Source organism: Podarcis liolepis (assembly GCF_965112155.1).
Source record: "Podarcis liolepis genome assembly, chromosome: 7".
NCBI lineage: Eukaryota > Metazoa > Chordata > Lepidosauria > Squamata > Lacertidae > Podarcis > Podarcis liolepis.
In genome coordinates, this window is record NC_139561.1 from 23,792,404 (window position 1) to 23,809,071 (window position 16,668).

At 45.6% G+C, this 16,668-nt stretch overlaps 1 protein-coding gene across 3 annotated transcripts in view; it reads right to left on the minus strand.

Moving 5' to 3' along the window:
• The window catches only part of LOC310711426 (uncharacterized protein), a 137,792-nt gene that overhangs the window by 25,673 nt on the left and 95,451 nt on the right, over positions 1–16,668 (minus strand). For 2 of the 3 annotated variants that reach the window (XM_083513351.1, XM_083513352.1), the window contains 2 exons: positions 12,619–12,793; positions 6,222–6,375 (listed from right to left, as the gene is read on the minus strand). In XM_083513351.1, coding sequence (XP_083369477.1) covers positions 6,222–6,375; positions 12,619–12,793 — 329 coding nt within the window. The remainder of the gene's footprint in view (positions 1–6,221; positions 6,376–12,618; positions 12,794–16,668) is intronic. The other variant, XM_083513353.1, reaches the window with a different exon arrangement.

Below are 16,668 nucleotides of genomic sequence, written 5' to 3' on the forward strand. Positions count from 1 at the left end.
CTTGGGTTACATACGCTTCAGGTTACATATGCTTCAGGTTACACACTCTGCTAACCCAGAAATAGTGGTTCAGGTGAAGAACTTTGCTTCAGGATAAGAACAGAAATCGGGCTCTGGTGGCGCGGCAGCAGCAGGAGGCCCCATTAGCTAAAGTGGTGCTTCAGGTTAAGAACAGTTTCAGGTTAAGAACGGACCTCCGGAACGAATTAAGTACTTAACCCGAGGTACCACTGTACACAATCCCGTTTTCAATGCTGTTAGCAATTACCAAAAGTTTGGGGGTTAGCCACGCTGCTATTATTCTCCAGTCCGTGAACATACTGTAATCTCCTCCTGATATCCCATACCTGAGGTTTCCATATGCTTGTTGCTGTTCTACTTTCATAGTGTCCTCTGTGCTGCAATAGTGCAATAACATGAGCAAAGCACCGCAGGACAGTTAATACAGCAGAGTAGTGGGTGGGCAGCCCAGTACCAATCTGCTGCAAATGCGCTATTATTGCCTCCACGACTCGCAAAAACGAAAACTCCACCCATCTAGAGGGGCCAAAAGGTTCCCTTCCTGCGAGCACAGTTGAGCACTGTTAAAACTCCTGCCTCAGTTGGGCAGTGTTGAAATGCCACTGTGTCTCTTGAGGAAGCTGCAGTTCCTTGCCAGTGTGCAATTGTGAGTCAACTGGGGCTCCTGCCAAACCATTATGTTCGCCTCTTTTGCAAAGACATCACACAGCCCCAGCTAATAACCTCTGAAGAATAAGAAACTGGGATAAAAACACCCTCCTCCTTCCTGCCACCTGCCGAACCCTCCCTGCCTCCCTCCCTCCTCCTTGTGCCACCACCCTCCCGCAAAGTGCTTGCTGGCTTAGTTTTGGGGACGTGGAGTGTTCGGGTGGGTTTTTTGGTTTTTTTATCACTTAGAAATTGCAGGTTCGATCACAGAGTCTCGTCTGACAGCTGGCTGGATAATTTGTCTCTCGGCTCAGGGAGGGAATGATGGAAGTCAATTTGACAGCTGCATGGCTCCCTGAGGATCCCAGACCTGGAGCACATGGAGGAGCGACAGACGGGCCGCTGCTCTGAATACCAATGAAGCGTCTGCCAGCGAGCACTGACTGGGTATGGTGAAATGAATCACACACATCCGGCTAGGGGACGATTATGGTTATTGCAGAAGGGGGTGGGAGGGTTTGGGGAGGTGGGGGGAGGGAGGGAGAGCAGGGGGAAACCTGAAGCCTAAGGTTCTACCGACAGCTCATCACCATCAGACTCAATAGGCTCCCACACTGCAAGATTCAAGAGGTCTTGTCTACATGCAAGGCATGTAATTCAGTTAAATTGGCACCCTGATCCTCAGTATTTCACACTCCTGTGCCTGCCTAAAAAATTAAAAAAAAGTTAGGCCATCTTCACAGCATGCAGCACTGGATTGGTGCAGCAATAACAGAGCCCCCTTCCTAAGCAGTTAATTTTGGACCCTGGGCTTCATGATCTTACAGGAGCCCCCTTTAGACGCTGTGTCTATTACTTCGGTTGCGAAGCACACAATTAATATTTTCTCAACATACTCATGCACGCCAGTTCCTAGCTTTACAACTGCTTCCACATTCCTGAAGCATTAGAGCAAGAAATAGTTTGCCCTGATTAAAAAAATGAAGAATACTTTTGACCATGTGCGGTTTTGCATTTTACTCACTTAAATAAAACCACAACCATCACTGCAGGAATACAAACGGGACCTGCTTCTGCTTCTGATGGTAAACCCATTTACCTGGGAACGGCTACTGTTGTGTTGTAGAAAAGGGTAGCAAGGGTTAGCTCCAAAGAAGTTCTGCTGAGAGTAAACCCAGTGAAACTGATGGGCTTAAGCTAACCATTAATTTTAATGGGTTGCTTCCAGTGTTAATCCTACTCAGAGTAAACCCATTGAAATTAATGGACATGACTAAGTTAGGCCCATTAATTTCAGCAAGCCTACTCTGAGTAAAAAACAGTCAACCCCTTTTTTAAAAAAAGAAGAAATCAGAAGATGATGTGCTGACTGGCATCAGCCTCAGGGGGCCCTAGCAAGCCCATGCCAGCCCCAATGCTGATAGGCCATCATCTGCTGCTCTCTGGTGAAGTGGATGGGCTTAGAAAAAGTTTCACCGCTGATCCCAAGCAGTTGCTTGCTGATGCAGCAACCTCATGGACAACCACACCAGTGAGCATTCCTGAAAGCACTGGCAAGGAAATGAGATACTGCTGCACACGTTGCTTTTTTTTTTTGGATATGCAAGATGACCTTCTCTCAAAGCCCTCACAAGAATAATGGCTAAAGGTGCTTTCTTCATCATCACCATTTATTTGTATGCTGCTTTCCCATGGTACTATAAACCATACTCGCAAGGGGTTATTTAATTACAAAACATATAAACAATAGGCAAAGCGGAAACATCTCATATGCATGAATAAATATGCAGTAATAGGGGCTGTACCCCTGCTCCCTCCACTCATCAGTCACTCTCACCCCACATTAACACCATGGTGTCCAAACTTTTTTTCAAAGATTTGATGAAGTGAAGGGCCACGAGGGCCGACCAAAGGGCTGACCAAAGTTGTTGACCTTTGCACAATTCAAAGTGTTGGTGCTGACCTTTAAAGCCCTAAATGGCCTCAACCCAGTATACCTGAAGGAGCGTCTCTACCCACCTCATTCTGCCCACATACTGAGGTCTAGCGCCGAGGGCCTTCTGGCGGTTCCCTCACTGCGAGAAGCGAAGTTACAGGGAACCAGGCAGAGGGCCTTCTCGGTAGTGGCGGCCGCCCTGTGGAACGCCCTCCCCCCAGATGTCAAAGGAAAAAACAACTACCAGATTTTTAGACGACATCTGAAGGCAGCCCTGTTTAGGGAAGCTTTTAATATCTGAATGACTATTTTAATATTTTGTTGGAAGCTGCCCAGAGTGGCTGGAGAAACCCAGCCAGATGGGCGGGGTATAAATAAATAAATTATTATTGTTGTTGTTGTTGTTATTATTATTATTAATACCCAAACCCCTTTCCAATTCCACTTCTGTATTCAATTATGCAGACCCAAATTGCAACCAGGGCCGTCTTAAGCATATCCAGCGCCATGGTGCAAAGATCCCTCTGGCACGCCCCCTTTCCCAGGAAAGGCTGCGCGTGGCCGTGCATCGGCTCCCACGGTGGGATCATGGTGTGGGGCTGGGCAGCCGGGCGCGATGGGGGTGGCACGGGAGGAAGGTGGGGTTCTCATCTGGGCAAGGACAGGCGAAGTGAGCTGGGCTGTCCGTGTCACCGCAGCAGAGAAGCACACTCACTCAGCCGCAGTCTTGCCGTCCTTGCTTGGGGAGGAGACAGCGTGACTTGGAGGGGATTGGGCAAGGGAAGGAAACGCGGGTCGTGTGAAGGAGTGCAGAGGTGGTGGGGGCAGCGGGAGGAGGCAGGCTCCGTGCAAGGCGGTGGAGAAGCAGGGGAAGGAGGTAGGGGTTAGCAGCCTCGAGCGCAGGGATCTTTTGAGGTAGAGTGGATGGGGGGAGTGGTAGTAGAGTCAAGTTTATTATGTGCAGAGCTTGGGATGCAAGCACACACCACGCAGCCGAGGAGGTGGTGTGTCGAGGAGCCAGCGGAGATAGCTCCGGACTGCGGGAAAGCATCCGGAGCCTTCCTGCCTCCGACGGGCGCTGGAGGCGTGCAGGCTCCAAGCTCCCGCTCCACCTCACTTACCTTCCCCCTCTCATCTCCCTAGACTCTTCGCCTGGCGCCCTCCACTGCTTGGCACCCTGGCTCACCGTGCCACTACGCCCGATGTTAAAGATGTCCCCTGTTTGCAACCATGTCCACGTCTACCCACCATGTTCCTGCCTCGTCCTCCCTCTCCTTATGTGGAACCCCCCTTGAAACCTCCAATTCTTCAGATTTCATGCCCCTGCTTTTATCTTCACCCCCATTCCGATACCCCTTATTCTTTTCTTTGCACCCTCATTTTCACTTCCTTTCCCCCTCCCCACTGCTCCTCACTTTGCTTAATGCTCCCTTGAACATAGATCACCCCCATTTCCATGCCTGGCTCTCTCTCCTGTTCTGCTTTGCACATCCTACCACAATGATATATGTTGCTGTAACTTTAAGATAAATAGACTCTTAAGAGCAAGAAAGTCAGTTGGTTTGCTCAGCTAGAGAAGATTATGTTCAGTTGATGAAAGTTGACTGTATATATATATATATGGGTATCCGCTTGTTAGTAAAGTAAAAGGTAAAGGTAAAGGTAAAGGGACCCCTGACCATTAGGTCCAGTCGTGGCCAACTCTGGGGTTGTGGCGCTCATCTCGCTTTATTGGCCAAGGGAGCCGGCGTACAGCTTCCGGGTCATGTGGCCAGCATGACTAAGCCACTTCTGGCGAACCAGAGCAGCGCACGGAAACGCCGTTTACCTTTCCGCCAGAGCGGTACCTATTTATCTACTTGCACTTTGACGTGCTTTCAAACTGCTAGGTTGGCAGGAGCAGGAACCGAACAACGGGAGCTCACCCCGTCATGGGGATTCGAACCGCCAACCTTCTGATCGGCAAGTCCTAGGCTCTGTGGTTTAACCCACAGCGCCACCCGTGTCCCTTGTTAGTACCTACACTGAATCTGGAACTTCATGTTGAAGACAGCACATGGTACCAGGAGTGAAATGCATTGTGTGAAGTGTACTATGGAATATTTGAGGAGCCCACATTCTTTATCTTTTTCACATGAGGCAGCTGAGGAAATGGAAGAGAGAGAAGTTTGAGAACAGTGAGAAAGGAGATGCATTGAAAAGAAAAAAGTGGCTGTTTTAAACAACGGCAGAACTTTGAGTCAAGTGGGGGTGGAAGAACACTGATAGGAAAATAGTGTTATTAAACAACAGCAGAGCTTTGATTAAAGCAGGTACACTGAGGGGTCATCTTTTAAGGAAAAAAACAGTTTTAACAAGAAGAAATAGCAGAGATGGGCACAACACAGAAGCTAATGAAACAGAGCCTTTTGAAACACCCTTCTCACTGTGCTCAAACCATGTTTCAAGCTGACATTTCCCCCCTCAATGTTATCCCCTGCTAGGTCTACTCAAACGTCTGCCACTGTTTAAAATAACCACTTTCCTCCTCTCAATTTCTGTACACCTCTGCTTTGCTCAAACCTCTACTGTGTGTCTGTGTGGCAAATGGTCCCACCACTACCCTGCTGCCTCATTGCAGGGATGTTGGTGTTGGTAGGGCATTTCCATGGCTTGTGCCCATTCAGATTTGTAGGGTGGGATGCAGGGAGCTCTACTGTCATTGGCATCAGAGGCAATGACAGAGAGAGCTGACATATGTTAGTTTTGTCCTCATCCTCTTCTTTGCTCAGTAACACTGGCTCTGAAGAGGAGGAAGCTGGCAGGCATTGCCACCCCCCTAGACTGGTTATAAGTTAGAAGGCAAGGGAGCTGGCATCTGGCTGAAGGCAGACTGGAGTGCCCCTTCTGCCCTGACGAACCAACCTCCACTTACCATGGCTCTGCCCTCCCACACCATCTGCTAGTGCCTGAGACCTTCTGCTTGCAAAGCAAGCACTCTGTCACTTAGTTATGGCCCATCCCTAGGAACAAAACAGTCCTAGCTGGCTAGGCTAGGTTCCAGCCTCAGCCCATGCAGTTCCAAATCCCATGAAACTCCCAACGTCCTTTACCAATTTCAGTGGGTCACAACCAACCACTGAATCAACTCAGCTAAAAAGCAGATGGAGACTGGGGGTGGGGATTATGGAATGAGTTGTTTTTTCCCCATTTCCATTTTAACATTGCAATGGCAAAGCCATCACATTTTCTATCATTACTGGGGGCTGGGGAAAGCAGAAAAGTCCTCCCCTGCTATACCCCCCCACCCCAGGAGAATGAAAAGGAAGAGATCGGTTAATTTGATTAGGACCTGCTTAGACAGCAAAATAACCGTCCACAAAGAGATGGGGAACCCGGTGGTAAAACGATCAGTTTGGTCATAAAAAAAAAAGCACGACAACCTGAGTGTGATGGAACGTTTGTTTGAATGAACACTATGGTAACTATACAGATCCTAATAGGCAAAGCTGCTCGATTAATTCAGCCCTCTAGTGAATCTGTTATCACCATAGTAACACCCTAGTATTGTTATCGGGGAACCTGCTGAAGTGTAGTGAGACGTTAGCATCTGGTAAGCATCTGCAGAGCTACTTACTCAGGTTATAGGATGACTGGAGTGAAGCTGAGGAGAAGGAACTGTGGGCTACGGAGTCTCCCGAGTGCCATATTTCAGAAGCAGAGATACCCGCTGGGGGTCTTGTAGCGCATCTGGGATTGCAGTCTGGAAGAGGGTGGAATTCAGAGGTCTCCTAGGTTGCAAACAGAAACCCATACAGATTGCAGTGGTGGAACTTATTTACATCACAGATATATATATATTCATAACTACCTTTGCATTAGAAGAAAAGTTCAAGGCGATTTACACAAATATAAAAAACCCAACAAAAGGAGAAACACTGTTGTTGGCATCCGTCTGCCTTGAGAGACAATGGAGTGTGCCTCTACGGATGAAGTCAAATGGCTGTGGCTGCAGAGACTAGTAACTCAGAACTGCTGCCTCCTGCATTGTTTTTAGCGCATTAGCAGCACTGGAGTGACCTCTCTGGGGCGCAAGCCTGGACAGCATGTGTGAAGGTCCTGTGCTGCCCAGATGACAAGACTCTCAGATCTTGGCATCACTGTTGTGGTCCAAAAAAGAAAAGCAGAGCAATACATTTGGGACTAGCTTTATTGCTGGGTGGAGATGTACAAGATGCCATCCAAACATCTTCAGGACTCTACTCCGGATTAAGCATTGAAAAAGAAGAAAATCAAGGAAGAACGCCCCCCCCCCACAGGACAGAAGAGGATGCAGGTTTGCATAAAATGTGCAAGTGCTAATTTGTGGGTTAAACCACAGAGCCTAGGATTTGCCGATCAGAAGGTCGGCGGTTCGAATCCCCGCAACGGGGTGAGCTCCCATTGCTCAGTCCCTGCTCCTGCCAACCTAGCAGTTCAAAAACATGTCAAAGTGCAAGTAGATAAATAGGTACCGCTCTGGCGGGAAGCTAAATGGCATTTCTGTGTGCTGCTCTGGTTAGCCAGAAGCGGCTTAGTCATGCTGGCCACATGACCTGGAGGCTATACGCCGGCTCCCTCAGCCAATAAAGTGAGATGAACACCGCAACCCCAGAGTCGTCTGCGACTGGACCTAATGGTCAGGGGCTCCCTTTACGTTTACCAGCAAAATCAAGGGGTGGGGAACATTCCCTTCTGGGCAGTTGGGAGGAAGGAACACTTGCTAGCATTAGTGCCCAGCGCCCACCAGAACTTGTAGGGCAGAAGGCAGGAAGATCAACAGTAGGTGGCAACAGACCCAATGACAGATAAAGCCAACTAATTCTAGTTTCCTCTCCCACCTCCTCGCTGAGTTCTACAAGGGCAACACTGAGACTATGGATGTGGAGGCTGGCAGCCAGGGCTACCTCATAAGATTGGCTGTAAGATGGGATAGGCAAATCCGTTGATTTTTGTTTATCTCCGCTTCTAATTTTCCCTGGTCTTACGTCCAGTTCTCTGTTTTGACACCAGCTCCTCGCCTTAAAAGTCAGAAAAATTCCTTGGCATTTTGGGGCAAATTTATCTCAATGTAGACTTTTTTTTTGTATGCTATTTTTGCCCAATAGACACATTTTTGCAAAACAATTTCACCCAATATAAAGCATTTCTGCATGTCACCTTCACTAATGAATGCATTTATATGCACACTCTGCCCCAGTGTAATCACTTTTGCATGTGTTTCTAAGAACTGCATTGCAAAATTTGGAGAGGTACTAATTTCAAAAGGTTTATTTATTTTGTAAATAAATTTCATATTGGTTCTGGAAAGTGCAAAATAGGTAGGCTTGCCTTTAAATACAAAATGAATAAAAATTCTCCCACCATCCCTAGACTGAGATCAGCGGGGCAGTGCCCCACTTGCACTCCACTGCTTGCTGGCAGGCATTTTAACTGCTGGCTGACTCTCAGCCTTAGGCCTGCTTCCTGACGTGCCTCTGCTTCATTTTAAAGCTGTCCCCAGCTAAAGACGTTTCTGGGCTTCAGGCAGAATTAAGCATTTCCTGTGCTACCCAGCACAGCCTCTGACGTTATGGGCTGCAGCTGCCAGAGTCTCCACCCCTGCCTTTCAGAGTCTGGAAACAATGTCTGCAGTTTCCCTCCTTTCCTTTCCCACCATCTGCGCAACGATTTTGGGTTTTTTCCAGTGTCTGCCACCACCTGTGGTTCGTTAGATGACAACAAGATAGGGAAACACTTGGATCCATGAAATGTACAGCTGCGAAAGAAAAGCTTTCTGATCCTTCCAAAACTGTGTCGGCTTACATGTGGTGCTTCGCAGCATGTCTATGCATAGTTTTGCATGCACAACAAGTGTGCCTCAGAGTGGCACTTCACAAGTCATGCCAGCTCCTCAACTTTGAACATGGAGACACGCAATTTTAATTTACTTCTCCTTACTCTCTCTGAAATCTGACCTCCCGGTTTCGTCTCCCCTTTCTTCTTCTTCTTCCTCTGTGCTCCCCTTTATTCTTGCACATGACTAGAAATTAAGGCAGTGGTCTGAGAACTGAGCTCAAAGGCAAAACGCTTTGCAAGATATCTCAAGCTGATTAAAATTGTTCTTGCAAAACATGGTCTGCTAGACTGAATCAGATCAGTAGACAAGTTCTCCACTCCTCTGACAGTTATAACAAGATAAAAAGTTGCTAGGGCAGGTTTTAGACTGACCTAATTTCAAATGCTTCTTTCAAAGGTGAACCCTAAGAATTTTATGCCAAGTCCTCCCCAGCTTTCTTATGGTTATATCTTAAGAAGGTCTTGTTCAAACATAAAACTAAATCTATAGAATAACATTGCATGAATGAGCCATGGGACTGTGTGCTTCCACTTAACCCTCTCCTCCACCATGGCCATAAGATTGGAAGCTTTCATTTCTATTTTTTGACTAACCAGAGTTTACCAATATGTGGTTAATCTAAACTATGGTTTACGGAAACCAGTTTTAAAGCTCAATTCAGAGACATTGGGCCTAGGGCCTACTTTCACATCACCAAAGGAGAGGATATGAAAAATTATATATGTAAATGAAAATGTACAAATAATGATTTAAATAGAATTGCAACACATCTGACAGTGACGAGGCCAGCTGTGCTTCTGTTCAATCTGTTACCCAGGTGCTAACTGTTGATGGGCAATTTCAAGACCCCTGCAACTCTCCCTTTTTTTTTCAAACATAAAGTAATTCTTTACATAGCACAGAGTTAAACTAGGGCGTTCACACTGCAAAGAGTTAGCGATTGCCACCAACTTGGGTGGCATTAAAAGAGGATTAGAAAAAAAATCATGGGGTAGGCCAGGTGGAAGGTAAGGCTATCAGAGATTGCCAGCCACAATGGTGTTGTTCTCTCTCCAGTATCAGAGCCAGTCAACCTGTGAATACAAGTTCCTGGTGATGTCAGTTAGGAAGAGTACTGTTGTGCCCTTATGTAGATGACAGCTTCCAAGAGTGAATTGTTTGTCCACCAGAAAGAGGAATATTAGCCCATCAAAAAGATCACAGTCCTGTGGAAAGTAGGACCAATAGAAACTATGACTTGGATTAATATACCCTATTTTTCCGTGTATAAGACTAGGTTTCCCCCCTTAAAAATAATGTCCAAAATTGGGGGGCATCTTATACATGGCTAGATCTTTCCCCATTTTCTTAAATCAGAGTCCCCCAAAATAGGGGGCGTCTTATACATGGGGGAGTCTTATAGACAGAAAAATATGGTTAATCTGTTTTTCCCCTTTCCAGTAAAAGGTATACAGTATCCAGAGATTTTTGGGGGGGACAATATTTCCTGGTACTGAGTAATTGGAACCTCAGTTTCTGCTGCCCATGGCAGACATTTTGAGCTGGTACCCACAGCACTTTCAGCAATATATGAATACTGGCACCATTTTTTAAAACACCTTCTTCCCTGTACTTATAATACCTACATTAAAATAGTTACAGTGGTGCCTCGCAAGACGAAAAGAATCCGTTCTGTGATTCTCTTCGTCTAGCGGTTTTTTCGTCTTGCGAAGCAAGCCCATTGACAGATTAGCGGATTAGCGCTATTAGCGGTTTTTAGCAGCTTATCTGCTGATCGGATCAGCTGATAAGCGGCTTAGCAGCTTAGAAAAAGGGGGGGGAACCCCGCAGGAACTCGCAAGGCATTGTCGTCTTGCGAAGCAAGCCCATAGGAAAATCGTCTTGCGAAGCACCTCCAAAATGGAAAACTCTTTCGTCTAGCGAGTTTTCCATCTTGCGAGGCATTCGTCTTGCGGGGCACCACTGTATTCAGGTAAAATTGTAAACCAAACCTGTTCTCCAGCATAACCAGGTAGGAAAGGGGCCTTTTGTGCTATCATTCTAAAAGAAAAAAAAATCATCTGTGGTATTGCTGCCATTGACTCAGGAGGCTCGCCTAGTCTCCCACCCTTTCAATGGTTTTACTTTCCTTATAACAGAGACTGAGCTTGTTTACCTGATAGGAAGACAATTTTCTGCTCCTGGAGGTCACCTCCTAATTGTTCTGGTTCCCTGCTAAACCTAACTGGTTCCCATTAATTTTCCTCATAGGCACACCCACGCTTGCTTGCTGAAGCTGTGACTGCCATGGAACAGGTGAGCTAACCTCGTGTAAAGAGTGGAGAATCTTGAAATAAAACAGGGTTTGAGGTGGGGGGGGGAGAAGAGTGTGACAGGACAGGCATTTGATCAATTCCAGCTTAGCTGCCCACCAAGCATGGGGGACAAAAGGTGTGTGTCCAGAGGGAAGAATCATGCCCAGCAACTAGTAACTGTAATATAAACTATATTGCACATTTATTAAGTGCCTACAGTGGTAAGGCCCTGTACACAGAACCAGACATGCTCACTAGCAGATGTTCAATGAGGTAGACACAGCTAGGAAGGACTTTCCTCTTTCAGTAATCATTTTAAGAGATTTACTATCCCCAGCCGGAATGGAAACTGCTTTTGTACTGGCAGTTGTTTTAATTGTTTTTATACCTGCAATTGTTTTATATATGTTGCAATGTGAAATTGCTTTGAGGTGCTTTATAAGAAGAGGTTCATTAATGGTGAAGACAGCATTTCAGGGAAGTAAACGAATGTAAATCTTGGCTGTTGGATCGGGCCAGCGGCCCATCTAGTCCAGCCTTCTGTCCTCACAGTGTCCAATCAGATGCCTGGGGGAAACTCGCAAGCAGGAACCAGGCACAAGAGCATCCTTCCCTCCTGTGGCTTCCAGCAACTGGAGGTAGAGGATAGCAATCATGGCTAGTAGCCATTGATAGCCTTTTGTGGCTAGCAGACAATGATATATGTCAGGGAACTGACATCGGAGCTAGAGGCAGAGGGAAGGCTCTCAAATGATGCTGGAGAAGGGCCCAGCAGGGAGAGAGGCAGCTCCGCAGATGGGGAAGCAAATCAGCACAACCCCAGGGATATAGAGGGGCTGATGGGGGAATTGGCGAGAAGGCTCCAGGACTCTTCACCGGACACCAGCGGGGAGAGCACGGGTCCTCCGCTACCCACGCCCACCCTGCGCAGAAGACTTCCGCGCAGAGAGAGTAGGAGGAGACTGGGTGTCAAACAACTTTTATGTTGGAAAAGATTTAAGAAACACCCACTGACGGATTCTGCTAGCGACTGAGGCAGCCACGAAGTGAAGGGCTGCCCAGACTGAAAGGTTTAGCAAGGCAACAAAGCCTGGAGAGGCGGCAACTTACGCACGAGCAACCCATACACATCACAATATAAAAAAAATCCTTCCAGTAGCACCTTAAAGACCAACTAAGTTAGTTCTTGGTATGAGCTTTCGTGTGCATGCACACTTCTTCAGATACTTCTTCAGGTATCTGAAGAAGTGTGCATGCACACGAAAGCTCATACCAAGAACTAACTTAGTTGGTCTTTAAGGTGCTACTGGAAGGATTTTTTTTATTTTGACTATGAGAGACCAACACGGCTACCTATCTGTAACATCACAATATAGTTGATGGATGAACACTTTTATTATTCCTCTGTTCTACTCTGGGTTATGCCTTTTAAATGAATGCTGGGTAAGTTCTATATTTTAATATTTTGCAAGTCACTTTGGCACATCTTGCAAATGGTGCCGAACAAATATAATAAATAAGCAAACATTATCACGGTTGCTAATCATATGTCCATTATGGGAAGTCCACAAGCACAACTCTCCCCACCTGCAGTTTCCAATAAGTGGTGTCCAGAGGTTCAGACATCTCTTTTTGCTTTTTTCTAGAAAAAAAAAAAGCTTCCTTGAGTTAAGGGGAGAAATTTGATTCGATTCTCATTTTAGTGCAATCCTATCTATTTCGCACTTCTTTCAGAATAATCTGCAGAAATGAAACACAGCTACCTTTCAAAAGTTGCACTTCTCTGAATTTTTGCAATGCAGTTCCTCAAGCAAGAGAAAGAGTACAAAATGTGCTTATTAAGGGAAAGTGTACAGTGGTACCTCTGGTTGCGAATGGGATCCATTCCAGAGGCCCATTTGCAACATGAAAAGCCCGCAACCTGAAGCACTGTATCTGCGCAGGTGCACGGTGCAATTTGGCGCTTGTGCCCATGCGCGAGCAGCGAAACCTGGAAGTAACCCTTTCCGGTACTTCTGTGTCGCCGTGGTACACAACCTGAAAAAACGTAACATGAAGCAAACGTAACATGAGGTATGACAGTACTTACAAATGAAAATACCAGAAATGCATTATTTTAGGGGAAATTGCTAGCAAAATATACATATTAGGAGAAATGCCCACTAAACTACTGATGAATTTTCATGAGAAAATGAGAGAAAACGAAATCTCTACTTCTAAGGTGATGCTTAGGGTGACATATGTGTGCATCATAACTCAAAAACAAAGTACAGTGGTGCCTCGCAAGACGAAATTAATCCGTTCCGTGAGTCTCTTCGTCTTGCGGTTTTTTTGTCTTGCGAAGCATGGCTATTAGCGGCTTAGGGGCTTAGCGGCTATTAGCGGCTTAGCGGCTATTAACGGCTTAGCGGCTTTAAGAAAAAGGAAACAAACTCGCAAGAACTCGCAAGACGTTTCATCTTGCGAAGCAAGCCCATAGGGAAATTCGTCTTGCGGAACGACTCAAAAAACGGAAAACTCTTTCATCTTGCACGTTTTTCGTCTTGCGAGGCATTCGTCTTGCGAGGTACCACTGTATGCTTACTTAATTGACTAATGAACAGGCGAACTTGTGTGATTAATTGACTAACAGGCCAACTCTCTGTATGTTGACTCAGTAGTAAGTAACACCATTGTTCAACAGGACTTACTCCAGACTAAGATTTATGCCAAGGAAGAAAATACAGCAATAAAAATACATACTGTAAATGTATTGGAAACACAGAGGACAAATTTATTATCACGGGTGCTGCCCAAATGCCGTTGCTTACCCACCCATGCTAGGCTCAACAGAAAGGACAAGTGACATAACAAACACTAGCCAATCAGTGTTGTGGGCATCCAGCTTCTGCTACAAAGAGACATTTTTATTGAGCTAAACCCTAGAGATGAGTAGGTACATCTATACATGATGCAGCAAGTGTGCTTCCACAATGGCATAAATTTATATACATTTTGATGCACCTTCAACAAGTTGTATTTACATTGCTGCTCAAATTGAAACATTGGACTTTATGGCTGGGATATGTATATATAGATAGATAATAGATTTAAATCAATTAACGCTGCAAACCTATACATGCACATGATTTCTGTTTATAAATTTGGAATCGTGGATTTCAAATGTGGAGAATTTGCTTAATTTCAAAATACAGGCAAAATGGTATGTTCAGATCAACACCATTCTCCATTGTAAACCACGACTCTGCTCCCTATGCTACCTTACACTCGCACAGTATTTTTCTAGTATCTGTTGATAAATCTTGGGATAGCAGCCAGATTAGAACAGGAAGCTTGACACAACTGATCTTGGTGGGAGGTGCTGCTGGTTATCTTTCATCCTCCTGCTCTCCAGATGTTGCTGAAAATGCCCAGAAGTGAAACATTTGTAATTAAATATGAATTTTTCTCCTCCCCGCCCCCTGCCTTTCCTTCCAGCTGGCTGTCTAGCATCAAGTAGCAGGAATAAGAGTCTATGTAATAATCACAACCGAAACTGCTGTAAAGCTTTGATGGCCCAGAATCACCCAAAAATCTATGCCAGGCTGGGCTGGAGAGGAGCAACATTTTAAGATAATCTCCAACACAGACTAAAAAGCAGTGGGGTGCTGCAATCAAGGCAATTTTGCTTGTTGTTGCAAAATTAATGCTGCCTCTGCTTTAACCTTCCTACAGTTGCACACACACACGGCCTTCTTCTGTGTTGGAACGCTTGCTTTTAACTGGATTATATAACAGTGACACAGTTCCACAGCACAGTGGCTGTTTCCAAGCTTTGCTTGGTCTGCCAGCTGCAACCCTATCTGGACAAGAGATAGGCTGGGCTAAAATATCTATGCTAATGCAAACTCCAAGTTAGACTACTGTAAATCACTGTAGGCGGGGCTTCCTTTGAAGACTGTTTGGAAACTGTATTTAGTGCAGAATGCTAGTACTAAATTACTAACTGGGACTGGGCATTATGGTCACATTATAGCTATGCTGTTCTATCTCTGACTTCCAATCAATTTCTGCACTGAATTTTAAAGTGCTGCTTTTGACCGTTAAATACTCCCCCCCCCAACTTAGAGATGGACAAATTGCAACATTTTGTTGCAGTCCCCACCTTAATAAATAATGGAGGTCATATCCATCAATGGCCAGATTCAACCTTTCTGTTCAGGGGTGGGATGCCTTTCTGAGCAAACAGGAACAGATGGCTGTTTCCCATTGGAGTACTGGTGGGAGTGTTGGATGTGGACAAAGGAGACCTGAGTTCAAATCCATCCACAATCATGAAACTCACGACATGACCTTGGGCCAACCATGGTCTCTTGGATTAACCTACCTCACAGGGTTGCTGTTCTGTGGATAAAATGGGGAGGAGGAAGAGCATGTTGTACATTATCCTGAGCTCCTTAGAAGGGCACAATAAAAAGCAACAAATAAACTGATTGCTATATCCTGCTGGAGGATTTCTCAGGGACATCTGGATGTCTACTGCTTGGGACTGAGGAACACTGGACTAGACAGGCCTTTGGTCTGACCCTCTTGCTATCTTATCAGGAAACCGAATTATTTTAATTGCAACCCTCTTTCTGATGCGGTTTGATTCCTCCAGAGGGAAATGCCTCAGTAAGCCAAGCGCAGCCTGCAGCATGCCTCTTTAGAGCTATTCTATTTAAGCCACAGATGCTAAATGAATTCAGCAGACAGACAGAGTAATGGAATGCCAGTGTTCCAGTCTGCTGCCTTGAAGCGAAAGGGTTCCTTTTTTTATATTAATTTCTCGTCTCATTTTCCAAAGCTGCCCCTGGGCTCCGTACTTTAGATGCAGGATTCTTGTCAGACTCGCTAACCTAATTTGGAAATAATTAAATTTTAAAATATTAAAGGGATTAAATGTATTTCTCCTTTCAACCGACCAACTCCTCCCTCTCCCTTCTGCTGTCCCTCTAAAGATTGGTGCATTTTGCTTTTAGGATTTAAAAAGGAGGCAGGCAGGAGTTTTGCAGGGGAGGCAGCTCGGAATGTGCTGCCGATGTATCTGATTTGTTACTGCCATTTCCTTGCTGGGTGCCGACAGAGAGCTGGAGAAACAGGAGTTAATTTTATATAATTTCAATAAGAAGCTCCTGGAAAGTTTGTGGAAAGGATGGTGAAACCCATATCCTACCCAGGTTCACGGCTCTTGTATTAATTTGCAAGGCCCTTAACAGCTTAGATTGAGGTCTTTTGAACTTCCGTTGCCTACTGAAATTAAAAACAATAATAATAATAATCCAGCAAGCATTTTGAACTGAATTCTGATTTTATAGTGTAACCTCATTTCTATTTCCATAGCTTGGTAGCAGAGCACGTGTTCTGCACCCAAAAGGTCACAGGACCAATACTTGGCATCTCCAGCTAAAGGGACTACAGTAGAGAGCACCCCTGCCTCAGACATACTGGAGAGCCTCTATCAATCATAATAAACAGTTTTGGATGGAATGGACCACTGATTTGACAGGGTGCATGTGGTATGGAGAGGAGACATTGCTCAGTGGTACAGTCCATGTGGAAACTGGCAGAAAGGTCCCAAGTTCAATCCCTGACAGTGGTGAGCACAGAGAACACTGTAATGTGAGCAGGAACTAAAGTGATTTAAAAATTGCTATACAATGGGGAATCAAGTCCTGGGTGACACCAACTGTCAAAGGTTGCGTACACAACACACATTTAAAGCACATTCTTTCCACCCTGCCAAAGAATCCTGGGAATCATAGTTTACCTTTCACAGAGTGGTAATTCCAAGCTCCCTTAACAAACTACACTTCTCAGGGGAACAGGCTGCCCTGCCCTAAATGCACCTCTGAAAGCAGGAGTACACAGAACTGCCCCAATACCACAATGAG